Below are 22,829 nucleotides of genomic sequence, written 5' to 3' on the forward strand. Positions count from 1 at the left end.
TCTTATGCTCTCTGCATGAAAGCTCTCAGCTATATCGTCTCATCTAAAACAAGAGCCCGGTTTGGCTTCATCATTGATGTTTTTTTTCCACCGAGGTGCTGCTGCTGTTGTGTTTATTTTCTAAATGAATCGTGCTCGTCAGATTTCAAAGACTCGGGGTTGTCCCAGTTGCCCCTCAGATGGTTTGCATAACATACATTAACACTGAGGGGATTCTTTTTGAAGTGAGATCTCTGCATTTTGAAGAGAGACGACAGTCGGATCAGATGATTAGATGCACAAAAATAGCACCATTATGGAGAGTTTGTGATGAAACCTGACAAAGATTTACTGCACATCGCTGTTGGTTCTGTTGCTGCTTTCTGCTTCACCCCCAGAGCCGACCCATCCAGCTGGCTGCCTCCCAGAACCCAGTGAGAGACACTGATTAGTGACCACTAATAGATCTGGATCCCTGACTCATCCTGTTCACTCAATGACACCAATTACTCACCTTCACCACGTGTCCCGGCATCAGACCAGCCAAAAATATCACTTTCTCATTACCAGGACTGCCTCTCTGACTTGGACTCATGGCGTCGGACCAGGTTCTGCCTCGTCATTGGCTCAGAAGTCAGGAAAGTGTGGGTTTGGCTGCTGCTGGAGGCACTTTAGTGGAACCAGTAAAATGTTATTTCCCTTCTTTTCCTCTGGGGGCTGCATTTTATCACACATCTGTGCTGAAAGGTGGCTGCTTGACAGCTGCAGCTGCATACCTGCAGTCACTCTCCCTCCTTTATTCTGACATCCTCATCATGCCGCCTTCTCATCTTTGATTAACGGCGGCTGGGATGGACCGCGTCCCGAGTGCTGGCAAATTGATGCAATGTGTCCCAGAGCTTGATATTTGGATCAAGATGACCTGATGTGGTTTCTAAAAGTAGAAGGCGGGACTTGAATTGATGGATCCAGCCTTGGATGTTCCTGCTTTTCTGAACGTCCTTAATTAGGGTTCGGTTTGAAGATTGATCATCAGATTGTTAGGAAGTCAGCCGGGTGGTTTGCTCTCAGTGCAGCACGTGACCTGGTTGGCTGGGATCCTCGGAGATGACCCCCAGAAGAAGGCGGCGTAATATTCGAGGCCACTGTTGATGCAGTGATAAATGTCAGAGTTTACTAACTGCATCAGCTGTGGATAAATGTCACACTGAGGCATCACGGGGGGATGGTTTCAGCCATAAACGTAGCTGGTGTTATTAATCACGGAAACACGAGCAGATCAACTGTTTTCTGCCTTTGCTTTCTGATATTTAAAAGCAGGCAGCGGAGGATTGAAGGGCTGCGGCAGCATCCGGTGCAGTTATGATGCCGGCTGCTGGTGGCCCAGTCACCGATGGGCTCAGGAAAGGGCGATAAAAGCATGTTTATGACACCCTGCAAAGTGGGAAAAGGACAGCAGAGATTTTTTAAGGTGGATTTACACCCTTTAAAAGACGCTTATCAGTTTGAAACCAGTAAACATGAGTTGTTACACCAGCCGGAGGTGACTTTTGAGTATTTTTGCATAGAAATCGATGGAAAAATTACAACTTTCAATAAAACTCTCAAAGGGTTTTTAGTGTTTGCTGTTGGTTTGACATCCTGATGATTATTTTGTGAATAAAGTCATCCGTCCATTTTTCCATATACCCGCTTAATCCGTCGGTCGGGGGGGTGGAGCCTATCCCAGCGGTCATGGGGCGAGAGGCGGGGGACACCCTGGACAGATCGCCAGTCCATCACAGGGCCCCACAGAAACAAATGAGACAAACAACCACACACTCACATTAAGGACAGTTTCAGAGTCACCAGTTAACCCAAAATGCATGTTTTTGGACGGTGGAGGAAGCCGGAGAACCCGGGTGAATAAAGTCATGTAAAACTTAATTCTAAGGTTTTATGCACCGTAAATTAAAAGTAAACACGACATCAGATGGACATCAACATGTGACGTGTCGTCATTTAACAGTGAACCCCTGATCCAGCAGCTTCAGCAGCAGTGAGTGTAAAACTAAGTGAACCCCTGATCCAGCAGCTTCGGCAGCAGTGAGTGTAAAACTAAGTGAACCCCTGATCCAGCAGCTTCGGCAGCAGTGAGTGTAAAACTAAGTGAACCCCTGATCCAGCAGCTTCAGCAGCAGTGAGTGTAAAACTAAGTGAACCCCTGATCCAGCAGCTTGCAGCAGCAGTGTGTGTAAAACTAAGTGAACCCCTGATCCAGCAGCTTCAGCAGCAGTGAGCTGCAGTGAAGGTTTCCTGTGGGACGTTATCAGTCTCTCTCATGGTTCTGGAGGAATCTCGGCCCTCTTCTCTCCAGCGTTGCTTCAGCTCATTGAGGTTTGCAGCATTGGTTTCTGCACAGCTCTCTTAAGGTCCCACCACAGCATTTCAGTCAGGCTGAGGTCTGGACTCTGACTGGACCGTTGCAACACCTTGATTCTTTTCTTTTCCACACATTCTGCTGTAGATCTGCTGCTGTGTTTGGGATCTTTGTCCTGTTGATGAGCCAGTTTCAGCCCAGCTTTAGCTGTGGGACAGATGGCCTCACATTTGACTCTAGAATACTTTGGTATCCAGAGGAGTTCATGGTGGACTCAATGACTGCAAGGTGCCCAGGTCCTGTGGCTGCAGAACCAGCCCAGATCATCAGCCCTCCACCACCGTGCTTGACAGCTGGTATGAGGTGTTTGTGCTGATATGCTGTGTTTGGTTTCCTCCAAACGTGCTGCTGTGCATTAGGACCAAACATCTCCACTTTGCTCTGGTCTGTCCAAAGGACATTGTTCCAGAAGTCTTGTGCTTTGTTCAGATGCAGCTTTGCAAACCTAAGCTGTGCTGCCATGTTCTTTTTAGAGAGAAGAGGCTTTCTCCTGCAGCCCTTCCAAACAAGCCATCCTTGTTCAGCCTTTTTCTAACTGTGCTGTCATGACCTTTGACCTTTAACATGCTAACTGAGGCCTGTGGAGTCTGAGATGTAGCTCTGGGCTTTTTCAGTTTCCCTTCAAGCAACAGATGGAGCCACAACTGTCTTTATTCTCTGTTTAAAATACAAAACGGGCATTAATGAGGTCAGCGAAAACGTCTTGAACATATGAGGCAGTGAGTTGGTATTCTAAATGTTCCTGATTGTGTTTTAATAGTTTGATCAGAGGTGGTTTCAGTTAGCAGCTGTTTTCACATCTTTGGAAGCTACAAACGACAAAAGAACGAGAGAAAAGTTATGAACAAAGTTTCAAGCCGTCGGATTTATTCTAACGTCACAGTGGAGGTGAGAAAATGGTATCAAACCCTCCCTTTTTCCTTTTTTAGTGTTCAAGTGCCAGATGTGAGTGGTCAGTGAGTCATGCATTCCCATCGGATCCAGAATAGCTTGCTAAAATATTCATCCATCGCCTCGTTCACTCCTGTGATTCATGTTCTACAGTCCTGGTCATAACTTCACATTTTCTCACTATTGACCTAGTTTTCTTGGGTTGAATGATTCTACGGTTTCTGCATGTCTAACCAGAAAAGGTTTTCACCTCACACAGGACTGTGGTCCGGCTGCATGTTTTTATCAAACATTAGCTGCCGTACCTGCAGGTTTACGCTGGTTTAACCCATGTTTAGTTCAGAAAACCCACAGTAAATAAAACCCACAGGACTGTGGTCCGGCTGCATGTTTTTATCCAACATTAGCTGCCGTACCTGCAGGTTTACGCTGGTTTAACCCATGTTTAGTTCAGAAAACCCACAATAAATAAAAAACCACAGGACTGTGATCCGGCTGCATGTTTTTATCCAACATTAGCTGCCGTACCTGCAGGTTTACGCTGGTTTAACCCATGTTTAGTTCAGAAAACCCACAATAAATAAAACCCACAGGACTGTGGTCCAGCTGCATGTTTTTATCAAACATTAGCTGCCGTACCTGCAGGTTTACGCTGGTTTAACCCATGTTTAGTTCAGAAAACCCACAATAAATAAATAAAAACCACAGGACTGTGGTCCGGCTGCATGTTTTTATCCAACATTAGCTGCCGTACCTGCAGGTTTACGCTGGTTTAACCCATGTTTAGTTCAGAAAACCCACAATAAATAAAACCCACAGGACTGTGGTCCGGCTGCATGTTTTTATCAAACATTAGCTGCCGTACCTGCAGGTTTACGCTGGTTTAACCCATGTTTAGTTCAGAAAACCCACAATAAATGAAAACCACAGGACTGTGGTCCGGCTGCATGTTTTTATCCAACATTAGCTGCCGTACCTGCAGGTTTACGCTGGTTTAACCCATGTTTAGTTCAGAAAACCCACAATAAATAAATAAAAACCACAGGACTGTGGTCCGGCTGCATGTTTTTATCAAACATTAGCTGCCGTACCTGCAGGTTTACGCTGGTTTAACCCATGTTTAGTTCAGAAAACCCACAATAAATAAAAACCACAGGACTGTGGTCCGGCTGCATGGTTTTATCCAACATTAGCTGCCGTACCTGCAGGTTTACGCTGGTTTAACCCATGTTTAGTTCAGAAAACCCACAGTAAATAAAAACCACAGGACTGTGGTCCGGCTGCATGTTTTTATCCAACATTAGCTGCCGTACCTGCAGGTTTACGCTGGTTTAACCCATGTTTAGTTCAGAAAACCCACAATAAATAAAAACCACAGGACTGTGGTCCGGCTGCATGTTTTTATCAATCATTAGCTGCCGTACCTGCAGGTTTACGCTGGTTTAACCCATGTTTAGCTCAGAAAACCCACAATAAATAAAACCCACAGGACTGTGGTCCGGCTGCATGTTTTTATCAATCATTAGCTGCCGTACCTGCAGGTTTACGCTGGTTTAACCCATGTTTAGTGCAGAAAACCCACAGTAAATAAAAACCACAGGACTGTGGTCCGGCTGCATGTTTTTATCAATCATTAGCTGCCGTACCTGCAGGTTTACGCTGGTTTAACCCATGTTTAGTTCAGAAAACTCACAATAAATAAAAACCACAGGACTGTGGTCCGGCTGCATGTTTTTATCCAACATTAGCTGCCGTACCTGCAGGTTTACGCTGGTTTAACCCATGTTTAGTTCAGAAAACCCACAGTAAATAAAAACCACAGGACTGTGGTCCGGCTGCATGTTTTTATCCAACATTAGCTGCCGTACCTGCAGGTTTACGCTGGTTTAACCCATGTTTAGTTCAGAAAACCCACAGTAAATAAAAACCACAGGACTGTGGTCCAGCTGCATGTTTTTATCCAACATTAGCTGCCGTACCTGCAGGTTTACGCTGGTTTAACCCATGTTTAGTTCAGAAAACCCACAATAAATAAAAACCACAGGACTCAGTGTGTTGTACAATTATTCTTCCCCAGACAGAGAATTCATTAACATTATGAATGCATTGAAACTTCTGACTGGAACTGTGTGAAATGTTCCATTTCCAGGTATTCTGCGGTTAAACAAACATTTATGTCATAACTGAGTTATAACTGAACTGATATGATAAAGTAATATCTTCTGGCTGTTTTTCAGCTCGTGATTTGCAGATATAAAAGTGTGGGGGGGGGCGGATAAATCAGATTCTGGTGTGGATAAAAGGGCAGAGACGTGAACTATGAGGACATTCGGTTGCCATGGTGCAGGAGGAACAGCGGCGGTCCACACAGAGCGGGGCTGCGGCAGCCATCCAAGGACGGTTTTTAAGACCAGCTCTCATCATTTGTAATTAAGAAAAGCAACAAAGTGTCGCTGACTTTAATTGGCTCGGAGAGCAGAAACTGCAAATAGGCTGATTTCTACAGATACTTAATGACAGCTGCATCATATTCCTGCAGAGCCCTCCAGTGTTTGAGGGCAAATTGAATCCAGCCTGAATGTAAATGTGTTCAATGAAAAATGCATAAAAAAATCAGTGTTTGAGTGAAGGATTTTAACTCTAAATGGATGAATGGTTTTTATTCCGTACAGCCACCCAATTACATGTTCAGCCACTTATCCTGTTCCAGGTTCTGCTACTAAAATCAATCCATCAGGACTTGTTGCTGTACGGGTCTGCAGGGCGATATTAGATATGATGCTCGTCAATTTTAGGCCTTATTGTTCAAGAAGTTCTCTTTGTTCTTGGAGTGGAGTGAAAATAATGTTTAATATGAGGTTTCTGTGTCTGTGGAGTTCGAAAGTTAAAGTTTGGGAAGAATTATTGTTGTTACGCTTCGTTTTATTTTAGTTGGGTTGATTTTTAATGTTAGTTAATTAATCGGTTAGTTAATTAGTTAGTTAATTAGTTAGTTAATTAGTTAAAGTTGATATTTTACAACCTGTTTAACTGGCAAAAACACCCAAAGATTCACATTAAACCAAGAATCTGCAGTTACCCTTAAAAAGAAACGGCTGGAGGAATTATGTTAATTAGGTCGATGACATCACTGGATGTACAAAGAGCACCTTAGCGAGGCAAAGTCTCTGGTAAGAAAAGATGAGATGGATAAAGCGTTACGTTCTGTTTTTATTGGCATTTCAGTGGTAGCATCTGGGGCAAAAGATGAGGAAAAAATGGGGCCTGAAAACGGCAGCTCTGCCTCTTGGGATTGGGTCCAAAGATGATCCGATCTTAGAGGAACTTCATGTTGCAACCTCCCGCTTTAAGAGAAAAACGTCATTTGTCTTGAATAATGATAAACCAAATATACTGAATATGAACTACTGTAAAAAAATAAATGAATCTTCTTATATTTATTCATTTTTGTTACAGACACCAGTGGATGTCATGGTGTCTATTATCTCTTTATTCCCACCAGAGACCCTTCAGATGGAACCATTTAACTCTTTAAAAACAGTGTTATATTCTCATTATTTACTCCTAAATCCTGCTTTCTTTTCCATTGATCCTCATCAGAGTTTCAGCCAAAGCTAATGCTGCCCGAGAGCTCCTCTGCGCAGGGATTTTACTCCCCAGCTGGGTATGTTGGTGGCTCTTAACAGTGAGTCCTGAAGCACTGTTGGTGAGATTAGAGCTGAATTGGACGGGAGGTCAGAGGTTATCAGTCATGCACGGTGTGGCTCTGAAGAGCAGGAGCTCTGCTGGTGAAGCATATGAAGGCAGTGACCTCCTTTTTCCAGCTTCATAACGGCTTCACACTGGTTCACTGTGATCCTGATGTTAGTACAGAGCTGCAGGCAACAGTTTGAAGGCTTTTTGTGTTCAGCTTGCTCTACACAGCGTTTACTCTCTGATATTGAGTTTTATTTAAAATTTCAAATGCCTGGGAGAGCTGTGGATCCTAAGTTGCTGCTCCTCATACACTCAGCTTCACCAACTGCAGCCGGTAGCTTCTCTTTTATTTAATGACCAACTCACTGCAGTGAGAATATTCAAGGTTCTCATTGTAGATCAGGTTTAAACATACGAAATATCCCTTAATAGCTTTTACTTCCCTTATAACAACGTAATGCAGGTTATTGATGGTCGAGCTTCTTTATCCAGGTCTAACTTTGACCTAAACTGTCACCCTCAACTGGGAGGAATTATGGTTTGAATGATCAGAAATGACCTGAAAGTGGAAGCTGCAAAATGGACCCTTTTCAAAGCTTGAAGGACGAATATTTTAAGACCAGAGGTTGCTTTGGAGGTGTTGGGGTGAAGCGTTCAATGTCAAGAAAGCTGAATGTTGAGCACAGCGGTGCAATCCTGCTGGGAGGCTGTTGGATGATGGAGGGTGACCTCAGAATTCCTCATCATAACCTGTAGAATATCGGCGAAATGGAAACTGGGATGCAGCGAGATGTTGGAGCAGGACAGTGACACAAAGTGGATTAAACAGGTCCCGACCTCAACCCTGCCGGAAATATGTGAGAAATACTGAAAAGGTCACGATTGTGCCAAGAAACCAACTAACTGAACTGAACAAGAGTCGAACAGAAGCTCAGAGGAGTAATAAGCTATGAGCTGCTCCTCTCATACACTCCTTCCTCCCCCCGCGTAGTTAAGCGTTACTAATGAACGGTGAGTTTCTGATGGAGGGGTGCAGCGAGACAGGAAGATGGCGTCAGAAAGAGTTGAGAGTTGACTCATTTCCAGCCACTGGCATCCTTCCAGTAGCTCATATCATTGATATTATGCAAAAGCAGTTAATGGATAAATGAGTCAGTGCAGAAAGGGCAAAGAAGGCAGCGAAAGAAGTGAAAACTGGTTAATAGGAGGCAGAGGGGAGGAGTGCTTGATATTGATTTCATTACAGAGCTTTAATAACAGATTGTGTCACCGTTGAGGTTTTTTTAAGTGAGGTTTTTGACCTCATCCATGATGTCATCAGTGTGAGTTAAATGCCTGTGATAGTGAGCTTATTATTAAGAAGAAGAAGACTTTATAATGCTGAGATAGCTGCTATGCGCGCTCCAAAATACCAAAACTCTCATTTAGAGAGGTCAAAATGTTCTCAAGTCAATAAATTTTCCCCTCGAGTCATTCTGGCCTTATTACGGCTCCTTCGGCGTACCGCTGGAGCTCCTGAAAACGATTCCATAATTAGATTTTCATCCTCAAAGATGCACTTATGTCCAATCAGCTTTCAAGTATCCTTCAGCTGTATTTTATTACCCAGATATGCCAACGTTTGGCTCTACAAAGACAACACAGTGATTGCTTTGGAGCAGCGGGTCACAAACACGGCACATTTGTCCATATTTCTTTCAGTCTGAGTGGGACAGACAGCGGGCTCTTTGGGGTCAAAATCCCTGGAAATTAAACCCTGTTGAGCTTTAGCAGTGCCACAGCTTTCTATCCAACCAAAATCGGTAACTAGTTCACTCTCCCATGAGCTGTCACCTTATAGGGGGGAGTGGGGGAGTGAGTCTGGGAGCTATGTTTTGCCCGGGGCTTCAAGCCCCTGGTAGGGTCACCCAAGGCAAACAGATCCTAGATGAGGGACCAGACAAAGAACAGCTCAAAAGACTCCTTATGATGAAAAATAAATTTGGACCTCGTCATCCCTTGTCCAGATGTGGGACACCGGGGCCTCCCCCCGGAGTCAGGCCCGGGGATGGGGCCCTGGTGGGCCCTGGTGCCCATGGGGCCCGAAAACATGACGTGGGTCCCCCTTCCGACGGGCTCACCACCCGTGGGCGGGGCCAAGGGGTCGGGTGCCTTGTGAGATGGGTAGCAGCCGAAGGCGAAGGCCTTGGCTACTGAAGCTAGCTCTTGGGACGTGGAATGAGATCCTTCCCCAAGTGGAGGAGTTCAAGTATCTCGGGGTCTTGTTCCCAGTGAGGGACGAATGGAGCGTGAGATTGACGGCGGATCGGTGCGGCGTCTGCAGTGTTTCAGGCTCTGCACCGACCCGTCGTTGTGAAGAAGGAGCTGAGCCAGAAGGCGAAGCTCTCTATTTATCGGTCAGTCTACGTTCCCATCCTCACCTTTGGTCAGGAGCTGTGGGAAGAGACCGAAAGAACGAGATCACGGATACAAGCGGCTGAAATGGGTTTCCTCCGCAGGGTGTCTGGGCCTCCCTTAGAGATAGGGTGAGAAGCTCAGTCATCCGGGAGGGGCTCAGAGTAGAACCGCTGCTCCTCCGCATTGAGAGGAGTCAGATGAGGTGGCATCTGGTTAGGATGCCTCCTGGTGAGGTGTTCTGGGCCCGTCCCACTGGGAGGAGACCAGGGGAAGACCCAGAATATGTCTCTCGGCTGGCCTGGGAACGCCTCGGGGTCCCCTGGATAAGCTGGAGGAAGTGGCCGGGGACAGGGACGTCTGGGTTTCTCTGCTCAAGCTGCTGCCCCCCCGACCCCCGGATAAGCGGCAGATGATGGATGGATAGTTCACTGAACAGCCTGTTATCTTGAGTTCTCTCCTCATTGTTTGTGTGGAAATGCTCCTACTCTCATCATTAATTAGTCTTTCCATTCCAGCTTTATTTATAAAGCACGAATAAATTATTTTGGGTGAAACGGGAGAAAAGAGAAGGAGCCAGCCTAACATTTAAAGGCCTCTGAGCTTCAGCCTCGTTTTCAGGACAGCAAAGGTCAGGTGACCAGCTGATGGCGAGGGAAGGCAAGGCTGAGGCAGGTCAGAAGTCGGGTGGAGCGTTTAATTGTCTGAAGGTGCATCTTAAAATCAATATTCGGGAGCCAATGAAAAGCGGAAAGAATTGCTCACGTCTGAAGGCGAGCCGCTGCTTTCTGGACAAGCTGAAGTCCTTGTGTGTCTTAATAATGCATCGGACAGCTCTTAACCTAGTTTTACTAGTTTCTCCTTATCCACTTCTGACTTGGTTTTAAGGAAAGAGAAGAGGTAGAATTAAATAAGACTGCAGTGCTTCTCCAGTGGGAGGCTCTTACCTGCCGGGTTAAATCCAGCTGGTGACCCTTTCCAGGCATTATTTACATCTATTAACCTTTCTATTATAATGCATTAATTAAACTATTTAATATACAGCATCCTCTTCTTTTCATACATATATATGAATACATTAATCTATAAATTGGGCTTTTTATGTCCCATCTAAATATTCCTGCTGTCACAATTTAAGATATTTAACACCAAACTGGATCCAAGTGTTTTTTAATGTAATTATTTTCAATAATGGTTTATATTTATGGATGATGCATGAGATTCCCTCCACAGACAGCTGTGCACGTGCTCTTCATCTGCCTCCCCTCAGGTTAATCAATCAATCAATCAATCAACATGTATTTATAGCACCTTACAACAACCAGAGAAGTGCTTCACAATTCCAGAAGTAGATTTAAAAGTAGATCACATATAACACAAGACACAACAAAAAGATGAGCCACAGCTTCGGTGAAAAACCAGTTTATTATGTTTTTTAATTTGGGTTTCGGACCTGCCACTGCGAAAGATCGCCCCCCCCACTGCTTACACCTGGACCGGGGCACCTCCAGCAGATGTTGACCAGCAGAGCTCTGCCAGATTGATGAAGCCTCAGGGTTTCACTGATGTGGGGGGGGGGGTGCAAGGCCATTAACTGCATAACAAGGTTTTAAACTGGATCCTGAATTTTACAGGTGGAGGGAGAAAAGTGCAGGTGTGATGTGGTCGTGTTTCCGGGTGTTAGTCAGCAGCCTGGCAGCTGCATTTGGTGCCAGTTGGAGGCAGTGGACAGATGTTTGGCCGAGTCCGATGCACAGAGTACCGAATCGCTTAGCTTCCACTTCCAAATTAAAGCAAAAACCTGTGTCAGTGGTGTCCCATTAACATTTGTGAGGACCAAAAATTAAGAGTAAACTATAAGCAAGAGGATAAATTAAATCAAAAGAGATGTAAAGGTTTAATTTAACAGTTATGAGTTCTCTGTGAAACCAAAATGAGAGGCTATGGCTTCTTTCTCCTGTGTCTGTTTTTTTTCTCTCAAACAGAAAGATAAAGTCTCAGATTAGCCTCTTTTTTTCAAATTACAATCGAGATCTCATCAGTCCCCTTAAATAAACCTTAGATTCCCTCAGCTTTGGCCCTCATTTTGCTCTCAGACTCTCCTTGTGAACTCAATCTGTTCTCACCCAAACTTTTCTTAAACTCCCCATCAGGGAAGAAAAAAATAGAAAAACCTTGTCAGCTGACCTCATTTTAGGGCACATGTTGTTGTTGAACCAAGATCTGACCAACTGTAGCAACCCCAGATCAGAAAGGTAGTCTAACCTTGAGCTAATAAAGGCGTGGATGGCTGTTTCCAGCTCTCAGAAACGGTCAGGTGAACATCTTCTTTATATTTTATCGGAACAGGTTATTTCTTGCTTCCTACATAATTTGACCATTTTTATCCATCCATAAATGTCAACAGATTTTAGTTAAAAATGGTGAGTTTGTGTGCTCCAGATATCCAACCTTAACTATCCTTGCAGCTCTTTTTTTGTAATGTGCATTGTGGCTGCATTACCCCACATCAACACACGGTGAATGGAGTACGATAACGCCATTAAACGGTATGAATTAAGCAGTTTACCTTGTTTTTAGCAACGCTAGCTTTTCTCTTTGCTAGCTTTGCTCTTTGCTAGCTTTGCTCTTTGCTAGCTTTGCTCTTTGCTAGCTTTGCTCTTTGCTAGCTTTGCTTTTACACGACTAACACGAGGCTTCCAGCAGATTTTATCGTCCAGCATCGCACCAACCTGCAGTGTTGCAGCGAGACGTGAGAGGAAATATCACGTTTCCTAAACCTAACCAAACAGACTAAACACTAAAGAATGAGACAACAGAGCAGCCGGTCCAGTCATGGAATCAACAAATCCAGCACGAGAGAAGTTAGTGAACGTCTGTAACGCCATTGAACGGTATGAATTAAGCAGTTTACCTTGTTTTTAGCAACGCTGCTTTGCTCTTTGCTAGCTTAGCTCTTTGCTAGGTTTGCTCTTTGCTAGGTTTGCTCTTTGCTAGGTTTGCTCTTTGCTAGCTTTGCTTTTACACGACTAAGAATGAGACAACAGAGCAGCCGGTCCAGTCATGGAATCAACAAATCCTTAAAGCAGCACAAGAGAAGTTAGTGAACCTTAAAACTCTGTGCTTCTGACTCATTTAGAAGTATGCTGACCTCTGCTGTGCACGTTCCTGTGCCTGAAACTGTCCTTCGGGGTTCAAGAGTTTGGTTTTTTAGCCTGTCGGCACGTTTTACTTCAGTCACTTGAGATTTTTATAACATTTCATGATAAGATGGCGTCTTTGTGGCCTCTTCAACATTCAAATGAATGCGTATGTGCAAGGTTCACATGGAAAGTTGTTTTAATGACGGTGGGGTCACATGCCACAACTGTAGGGGGCGCCAACGAGCACAACATGTGTCAAAAAGTGTTACTTTAGCTCTATAACATGTCAGAAAATAGTGGAAAAATCACCCGAGCTGAAGTTTCCCAACAGTCGAGCACACGGATAAGAGCAGAAAGTCTTTCTACGTTTATTTCTCTTCTTGAATTCATGATTTCATCTCTGGAACAGGCCAGTTTAACAGCTTGTGCTGAGATGCGATGCAGTCGATGACCACGTGCACAGCCGTTATCGGACGCATTCTGCTGCTGTGGGCAAACTCCAACAAATCACAGCATCTCTGCCAAACGGTCAAGAAGAAAATAATTTGAAGTAAATTTGAGTGAAGCACAGACGAGTACAAATGATTAAACCTCAGCCCGATGAAACCATAAAACTAACAAACGGCCGCTGTCAGACCGTGGCCAACGGTGGCCAAGGTTGTTCTACCGACACACACACACACTCGCAGCCTTGTAATGAGAAATGTTCCAACGTGGCCTTGAGCTGCCTTTTGGAAAGTGTCCAGGAATCCACTGAATTATGGTATCAGTGGCACAGTGACAATCACTCACTTGGTTTTTAGTCTCCCTTAACTAGAATGAACACAGAATAATGAATCATGGGGAGAGGCCGGTGGGCATCTCTTTATAAGTCTCTGTACTTGTGGGGGGGGGTCTTTTTTATTTCATGTGTTTAACATTATAAGAATCTGAGGCCAGTGATTAAAACCGAGGTCTTAATCTGTTTGATTTATGTTCAAATTGGCCTAAATTTCTCAGATTATGGTTGGTGATACCTTCAAATGTAGTTGGTTACACTTATATGTTGCGCTTTATTAGCTTAGTTGCATGTTTATGTGCAGAAGTGGATGTGAGTGAAGCTGAAATATGACCTCATTAGCAACGTACATGAAATAGGACAATTAAAGGGGCAATTCGTAAGCTGGACTGGGATCAGAGCAATAATAATGCATGGAGCAAGCTGGGAGGAGGCGGCTGCCCATTAACTATCGCCAGCAGCAGCAATGACCCGGTGGAGCACAGGGCTGTAGCTGGTTTACACATGGGTAAATGGCTTCATTTAAAGGGGAACGGCAGTATTTTTAAACCTGGACCTTATTTCTGGCATGTAATACGTTCATCTGCTCACCGAGAACAGTTTGGTGAAAGTCGGCGTCCTTCGGAAGATATTTAGATAACTGGAGATCCATATAACAGAGTGAACGGGGCTTAGAGCCTCTAAATAAGGCATTATCTGTCTTTATTTCACCAATACTTTAAGAAGAATGAATGAATGAACGTGTGCTATAGCTCTGTTAGCTCATAGCTGCTGTTATGTGGCTACTTGCAGCTATAGGAGAGCTAACGGAGGGATTTCTACACAGGCACTCTACTGGGACCACTTCATCCTTCATTAATCTTGCTTTCAGTCTGTGTATCATCACAGCAAAAGGTTAATATTCCAGATTTTAAGGCGACTCTCTTTGCTCTTTGCTCCCCCAGCGGTTGTGGGATGTGAGACCACCATCATAAAAACAAACCTCCTCCTGAGCCTGCACATCTGCAGCAGAACTGCGGTATCCCACCTCCTCCAGGACGGTTTCCAGCACCGGATGTGCAAAACAAAGGTCGATGTACGATTCAGAAGCACAGAGTTTAAGGTTCACAGACTTCTCAAGTGTTGCTTTGAATGTAGAATCTGTGCATTGACCAATTTACAGCAGATTTGCTTTGGACAAAGGGTCAGTTATACCTTTAATGATATCTGAAAAACAACCAAACATCACAGCATCTGCATCCAAACTGAATCTCTGGCTCCATCAAAGGTTGCTAGAAACTTGGGTGTCCTGATTGATGACCAACTAACCTTCAAAGATCACGTTACCTCGGTTGCTCGTTCGTGCCGCTTTGCTTTACTAAACATAAGAAAGATCAGACCATACCTGACCCAACATGCCCCCCAGCTCCTGGTGCAGGCCATGGTCATCTCCCACCTTGACTACAGCAACGCTCTCCTAACTGGTCTCCTAACTGGTCTCCTAACTGGTCTCCTAACTGGTTTCCTAACTGGTCTCCAGCCTGTGCTGTGAAACCTCTGGAGATGATCCAGAACGCGGCGGTGCGTCTGGTCTTGGATCAGCCTAAAAGAACACGTCCCCCCTCTGTTCATTGAGCTCCTCTGGCTGCCCTTAGCCGCCCGCATCAGATTCAAGTCCCTGATGTTAGCTACAAAGAGCTTAATGGAACGGCTCCATCTCCTTGAATGCTCTTGCAAAGGCTTCTGTCCCAACTGGGTCCCTCCGTTGGTCCCAGGATTGTCGTCTAGCAGCTCCTACACCACGCCTAAGACAATCCAAACTCTGTTCATGTGTCGTCCCACGATGGTGGAATGACCTACCGAGCGCTACCAGAACAGGGGCGTCCCTGTCTATCTTCAAGAAGCTCCTGAAAACCCAGCTCTTCAGAGAGCATCTCCTATCCCAGCACTTACCTTGTACTTCCCTCCCCCCTCTATCTCTGCACTTTATCTTTCTGCTCTTCCTTCTATGCCTGCACCCTATCTCTACTCTGTCCCCTCTGACAGAGTCGGACTCCTGGGTTCCTTCTATGTAGCTTATTGTTAGCTTTTTATAAAGCTGTTATATCTTCATTTGTAAGTCGCTTTGGATAAAAGCGTCTGATAAATACAGAAACATATCTGAGCTGTAAGGCAAGTTTATTTGTATTTATTTGTACGGCACAATTCAACAACAAGGTGATTCAAAGTGCTTTACAGAGACATTAAAACAGAAGAAATAAAAAGCATGATTTAAAATTTAAACAAAAGAAGGAAATAAGAACAATAGATAAAATCAGAAAAGTAATAAATACTTAAATACTGAGTGTTTCAGCTGATCTGAGGCTTTCTGGGAGTTTGTTCCAGACATGTGGAGCATAGAAGCTGAATGCAGCTTCTCCAGGTCTGGTTCTGACTCTGGGAACTGATAAAGAACCGGATCCAGATGACCTGAGGGGTCTGGGAGGTTCATAGTGGGTCAGGAGGTCACTGATGTATTTTGGTCCTTGACCATTCAGACCTGTAGCTGCCTCACGAACCTGTGCAGTGAATCCCAGCCCTGCTGCACTGCCTCTCGTGGTGGATCCGATCCCACATACACACCGAAGGAGTTTGCTCAAGGCTTCACATAAGTTATAGTGACAAGACCTTGTGTAGATGCCCCCCCCCCTGTTTTACAGCCCTCCTTACCATGGATACACACCAGCATGCGGCTGTGCTCCTATCAGAAATCTTGCGTCTGTGACACTTTGCACAGATACCTCCGTTGCCAGGCGGGATCCACAGATGGGTGACCTTTCAGGTTTGAATGAACATGTTTATAGGAGCACCGTGGGAACTCCTCCGTGCAAAATGTGCTGTTCGTACAGGCTGGCGCTTGTATAACAGTTTCTTAACTGCACTAATGAAGGTTGAGGTCTTGCTCCGGTGCGTCTCTGCTGCACAGCAGACAGATAAGAATACCTTCAGGGGGAGATCAATAACCTGCAGAGACTGCTTGTTGAAACACATGTAATCTGCAGTTTGTTTGCATTGTGCAGTCTGTACATTATATTTGTATTTCAGTCAATCAATTCCAGGAAAATCCAACAAATAACCTCTGATTGGATTAGAAAAATGTTATTTCCCATTATAACTCAAATTGCTCTGCTTCCCCTGCGGTGTAGGCAGCTAAATCTGCTCTTATTTGCAGAGATTCTGCACACTTCACTTCACTTTACTTATTTTCTGTACCAAGAAACACTGAAGAGTTGTTAAAGAATGCTGGAGTTTGAGAGGCTGTTAGTTGTTTCTTTCAGTTTGAGGAGAAACTTTAACCTGGATGATGAGCCTCCAAATGCTTTTAGTGGAAAAATTACAAAGCAGCTTTTAATTACCCTTTAAAGGTGGGGTTTTGATCATTTTCTGGTCCCGGCAGACGAGTGTTTCTTATCCGTTGCTGCTTCTGAGACTGTGTGAAAGACAGAATAATTGCCAAATTACACAACTAAGTGATGGAAACGGAAAAGGGTGAAAGAAACTGCACTGTGCTTTCATTTAATGCTCCGTTGCTCTCAGCCTGGTTGCTTAATGTCAGCAATGTGAGCCAAACGCTTGTAAAACATCCTGCACTGTGAGCAGCGCTTCAGCTGAATGTCGTCAGTAGGAGAAACATCCTGTAATGCTTTAGGATTTTTAGGTTTCAGGTTAAATCTCAGTCATGGAAATGAAACTTGTGATCAATGCTTTTCAGGTGCAGTTGATTCAGTGGAGTTTAACTGAGCAACATACTCTCTATTATATGATAAATCTGGTCCTTTCCAGGTCTTAAAATTGGGTAAATAACAATTCATGACATACTACAGGCCTCAGTTAGCATGTTAAATGTTCAAGACGTTTTCGCTGACCTCATTAATGCCCGTTTTGTATTTTAAACAGAGAATAAAGACAGTTGTGGCTCCATCTGTTGCTTGAAGGGAAACTGAAAAAGCCCAGAGCTACATCTCAGACTCTACAGGCCTCAGTTAGCATGTTAAAGGTTAAAGGTCATGACAGCACAGTTAGAAAAAGACTGAACAAGGATGGCTTGTTTGGAAGGGCTGCAGGAGAAAGCCTCTTCTCTCTAAAAAGAACATGGCAGCACAGCTTAGGTTTGCAAAGCTGCATCTGAACAAAGCACAAGACTTCTGGAACAATGTCCTTTGGACAGACCAGAGCAAAGTGGAGATGTTTGGTCCTAATGCACAGCAGCACGTTTGGAGGAAACCAAACACAGCATATCAGCACAAACACCTCATACCAGCTGTCAAGCACGGTGGTGGAGGGCTGATGATCTGGGCTGGTTCTGCAGCCACAGGACCTGGGCACCTTGCAGTCATTGAGTCCACCATGAACTCCTCTGGATACCAAAGTATTCTAGAGTCAAATGTGAGGCCATCTGTCCCACAGCTAAAGCTGGGCTGAAACTGGCTCATCAACAGGACAAAGATCCCAAACACAGCAGCAGATCTACAGCAGAATGTGGGGAAAAAGAAAAGAATCAAGGTGTTGCAATGGTCCAGTCAGAGTCCAGACCTCAGCCTGACTGAAATGCTGTGGTGGGACCTTAAGAGAGCTGCAGAAACCAATGCTGCAAACCTCAATGAGCTGAAGCAGCGCTGGAGAGAAACATGGTCCAAAGCTGCTCCTACAGGCTGTTGGATCATGATTTCCAGCAGAATCAGACCTTCTTCTGTCCCCTCCCCTTTAATAAGTACAACCGAACCGCACAGTTGTTGCTTTGCTGATTGGTTTCAGTGTGGCAGCAGTGCTTTGTGTCTCCGGTCATAAGAAGGCACTAAACCATTCTCCACTTACACTGCGTCTCATTGACTCCGACTCCGTGAGGCAGCTCTGCGGTCAGATGATTCTGCAACACTTTGGTCCCGCCTCAGGGTCCCCAGGACAGTTGCAGCTGTTTGAATAGACAGATGTTCCCTCTGTTCTCATGGGAGGGGTTCATTGCCAGAGGTGTGTTTGTGTCTGAAACATGTGTTCAACCAACCAGAAAAGAGAGAATGGTTTCCTACAGATGTTTATGTGCAGTGCAGGTTCCTTAAGGACAGAATCAGTGAATTGCTGCTCCTGTTGGGGGATTGTTAGTCATCACATTAACACACACTTGACATGCCTCCAGGTCTAACCTACTAACGACAGCGTGTTTAATTTCTGCTGTGATAACGGCTGCAGTCTGCTCTTATTTACAGTGTATCGTACAACTCGTCACATCTGTTTTCCTCTCCGTTTACTTTAATCTGGACTTTTGCATCATTGCTGATCATTTTTCAAGTTTCCAGTTGAGATTTTACACCCTTCAAGCAGCAATTTCTTCAAAAAAAGTTGCATTTAGTGATGCAATTTGTGTTTAAGTTCTACTCTTGTATTTATTAACCCCCTAAAAACTCCCATGTTGCCTGGAAATCCAGCAGGGATCTGTGAATATGCTAATGAGGCTCCGCCCACCAGCAGAGGACGCCGCCTGCTCCGTCTAAAATGTGCTTCATTTAGTCAGATATGCTTGAAACGGAGATTCTCAAGTAGAGGAGCTAGATTATACAGTAAAACTTCCCCCGTAAGTGGAAGAGATGGATGATATGAACATTATCGGCTGTTAATGCAATGCTAATGCTGGCAAAAAGCTTGCCCTCAACTTTGAGAGAGCTGGTTGCTCATATTATGATGATAAAACAGCTGATAATGGAGAATCTGTTGAAAAAATGAGACTGCAGACCTGTGTCCTCTGGCATCTCTGATGGAGGCTGGACTCAGAGGCACAGGCATCAACAAAGCCCACAGTGACAGTGTTCTCGTCATAGTTTAGAGCTCCACTGTAAGAGATTAAAGGGTTCAAATCCCCTGCATGAAAGGTACTGTCTCCAGTAGGGGTCCTTAGGCAAGACCCCCCTTACCCTATCTGCCTATCTGTAAGTCGCTTTGGATAAAAGCGTCTGCTAAATGCATAAACATAAAGAAAGAGAGGGGAAAGGACACCAGTGGCCTCAAACTGGGTAACCTGTGGAGAGAAGAGAAAGGAAACCAAACATGGGGCCATCAGCAGCACCTGCACAGACGTAAATGGGAAGAAACGCAAAAAAAACAGCAACAACATCACCAGCAGCAAGTATATGAGAAGGAAAATCAATCAATTATATGCTGAAGGCTCCATATGAGTTGTGTATAGTGATGGGATGGGGGGGGGACAGGACAGGAAAGGCCCCCGAGCAACCAGTAACCCCCATGAGGTAAGAAAGAGAGAAAGTAGGCATCCCATCACAAGAAAGCCGAGCTCCAGCCCAGCGGACCCCACCTCCACCCGGCAGAGGCCCAAGAGGCCTGGGCTGCCCCCAGCGGACCAGCACCCGCCCTGGTGCCCAAAGCAAAGTCGGCCCGGGATGAATGAATCTCTTCTAACTGGGGGCTCACACCAGAAGCGTTGTGAGCGGCCAGCTGCCGTTCATTTTCAATGTAAGTTGGTGTTGTGAGCTTCAAGAGTTGAGAAAGGCTCAACTTTATGCAAATGAGCAGTGATGCGACGCGACGACAGCCAATTAGAGCCGATCTGGATTCCGAAGGCGGAAAAAAAGGTGGAAAAAAGCAGAAAAGGGCGAAAAACGGCAGAGCGCAAACACAAAGAAGGCTGCCAAGAGTACGATCCATGGTGAAAGAGGGAGCCGATGTATGGATGGATTATTATATATATGCTAGTTGCTATACATATAAGCCCCGCCCCTTTAGCCGCTTCCAGTGGCAGAAGAAGTACAAGCGGCGGGTTGCGACCACAGCCGCTCACAACGCTTTTGGTGTGAGACCCCGGTTAGAGACTTCTTCTCTGATGTTTTGCTGACTTGACTTTGCTCTGGCTTCTCATTTCATTGCTTCCTCTAAGGTGCATTCAGTTGGCTGTGAAGTGAAAACGATCCCGACCTCGTCTTTTAGAGAATGTAGGTGGAGTTCAGCTGATTCAGAGCTGAAATCCTGCAGGATGTTATCTTTCAACACATAAAACAAACCTTTCATGGAAGCTTAGAACTGCATTTCTATCAGATTGGGACTTTACATTGTGAAAAGAATTCATTTTAACTTCAGTTAAGTGAATTAGTTCAGGAATAAATGGAAATACCTGAAGGTAAAGGCATCTAAACCTTTATTAATTTTAGACACAACAGCAGAAACATCCCATATTTCAAAACAAATGCTTTACTGAACCGTATAAAGCGTATTTATTTGAGTTGTGTATCCAAGGTTTAATTTGGTGTCCTTTTCTTTGACATATTTGTGTTAATATCTCTGATTTGCTCCCTTTTTTTGGATCATTTCACAGCTTTGGGATGCAGTTTTGTTTTCTCTGATAGATCCTCTGCTGAGATTCTCGGGTCAGGCTGTCAAATGCTAGAAAATACAGCAAAATGTGTGCATTTTAACACGGCCTCGGGTGATGTGAGCACCGACCCTCTGTCCATTCCCTAAAGATTCAGCTCGTGGAAGGCTGAGAAAACTTGATATTTCAGATTTTTTTTCTGTTAAAAGTGAAATAAATCAATGATTTTGTTTGGCTTGTTGCTTCAGGTGTAAATGGTAAAAACAGGTAATGTGGGTCCTGTGGACCGAACCACAGCTAAAGACTGACGAAGGAGATGCTTTTTCACTAATCCACGTTGAATATGGCTTTCTTCTGGGAAAAATGGACATGACCAGATCTTAAGAAAGGCTTCTGCTCAGCAGAAAAAGTCAATCAATCAATCAATCAGCCGGTGTATTATCAGCTCGATTGAGCCCAAATATCCGGTCTTACAGCACCAGTTTCCACATTTAATGGCCTGTTTAAGAGTGCATTAAGTCAGCTGCAGCGAATGCATGAGGGCCGCCTCGGGAGCCGTAAGGGAGCGTGTTGCACCTGCTTATCGTCTCACTGGGTAACTCTTAGTTTCATGTTGGTCAGTTTCTAACGACGCTGCTTCACAGCGGCGTCCTCCTCTGAAAGGCTGAGAGCCTCCAGCACCTCCTCCCGTTTTCTTTGACACATTTATTCTCCAAACAGCTTCCAGATGACGTCAGACGAGCAGAAACTGTAGTTTAGGCACCTTTTGTGGCCTGCTTTTGTTTGAAAGGTGCGACAAAAATGAGGTTTTCTGAGCCACAAAGTGGGGCTGCAGACGGTAGCGTCGCAGCTGCTCGCCGTAGCACAACAACGGCGTAAAGTTTGGGATTTATTCACAGGTTCTGCTTAATTGGTGTGTTAACGAAGTGAGAGGACAGCAGCGCAGCCTGTGTTTCTAAATTACCTTCATGATGTTCACATTCACACTTCTGGGATCGATAACTCATCAGGGGAGCACAGAAACACCTTTTCAGCCCTCATTTGGAAGACAAAGAGCTATTTTTCCTTCACTGGCTCACTGTCCATGATAGTGAAAAGTATATATTTGATTATACCAGTTAGTTAAGAGCTGAGGAGCTGTAATTCCACACATTAAGGTCAGCTTCTGGTTGCATAAACCATTCAACAAATCCTGAAAACACTCATTCTTTCATGCTTTCTTACTCCTCCTTCTGTCTCGTTTTCAAATATCTCCCCATCGGCAGGTCGAGAGAAGAGAAAGGGTCCCATGATCTCTGCCGGTGATGCCGAATTCCCGCGGGATTACCACACCCTGGCTGCCACGGGCGGCCGCGGGGCTCGGCGCTTCCCCGACAACAGCAACGGGGGGTTCACGTCATCGTCGCTCGACCGCCGGCACAACTCTGTGGCCGCCAAAAGCCTGGAGGCCCTGAACAGCATCCAAAAGGCCGACATCGAACGCCAGCGAGACGCCCTGATGGACCTCCAGAAGAACAAGTTCTCCAACAGCCCCGGCAGCATGTCGCAGGGCTCTGCTGCCGCCGGGCGACAGGTAGCCTCACACTCACCCATTCCCATAAAAACAGGACACTGCTGTTTGTCTGACTCATCTGCAGCCGAAGCGCTTTCTTTTCTCTCGGTCACAAGGGAATACAAAGAGAAAATACCATCATGCATTCTGACAGGTAATGAATCGAAGTGAACTCAACAGATACAGCCGGACGTCTGCTTTGAGCTGAATGTGTTGGAGCCAGCGGTACACAGGATGATGCAAACTGGGAGGTTTTCATGAGTTACATTCGCTAAAAGCAAACAGATTATGTAATAAATATGAAAAAGAAAGCTGCAGTTTGTAGAGGTTTATAGAGGTAAGTGAGCCATCTGATTTGGGTAAGAATGAGAAGGCAGCTTTATATAAGATAAAGATGTGGAAGCTGGATGATTTGGGTTAAACTGGGTCTGTGAGGTGAAGGCATCCTGCAGGGCTGAACAATCCACTGACTCAAAGTGGATCAAATCTAACCCCAAACAAAGTCCTGGGGTTGCTCTTTAAAGGGGAACTCTGGTATTTTTAAACCTGGACCTTATTTCTGGCATGAAATACGTTCATCTGCTCACCGAGAACAGTTTGGTGAAAGTCGGCGTCCTTCGAAATGTATTTAGATAGTTAATTAG

The 22,829-nt window shown here is 44.9% G+C and overlaps 1 protein-coding gene across 4 annotated transcripts in view; it reads left to right on the plus strand.

Annotated features, from left to right (window-relative positions):
- Nucleotides 1–21,904: 21,904 nt before the first annotated feature.
- srcin1b (SRC kinase signaling inhibitor 1b) overlaps nt 21,905–22,829 on the plus strand; it is an 89,758-nt gene continuing 88,833 nt past the window's right edge. For all 4 annotated transcript variants that reach the window (XM_072373648.1, XM_072373647.1, XM_072373650.1 and 1 more), the window contains exon 1: nt 21,905–22,206. In XM_072373648.1, coding sequence (XP_072229749.1) covers nt 21,922–22,206 — 285 coding nt within the window. In that variant the 5' untranslated portion in view covers nt 21,905–21,921. The remainder of the gene's footprint in view (nt 22,207–22,829) is intronic.

Source organism: Leuresthes tenuis, unplaced genomic scaffold, assembly GCF_036924035.1.
Source record: "Leuresthes tenuis unplaced genomic scaffold, fLeuTen1.0.hap1 SCAF_20, whole genome shotgun sequence".
Lineage (NCBI taxonomy): Eukaryota > Metazoa > Chordata > Actinopteri > Atheriniformes > Atherinopsidae > Leuresthes > Leuresthes tenuis.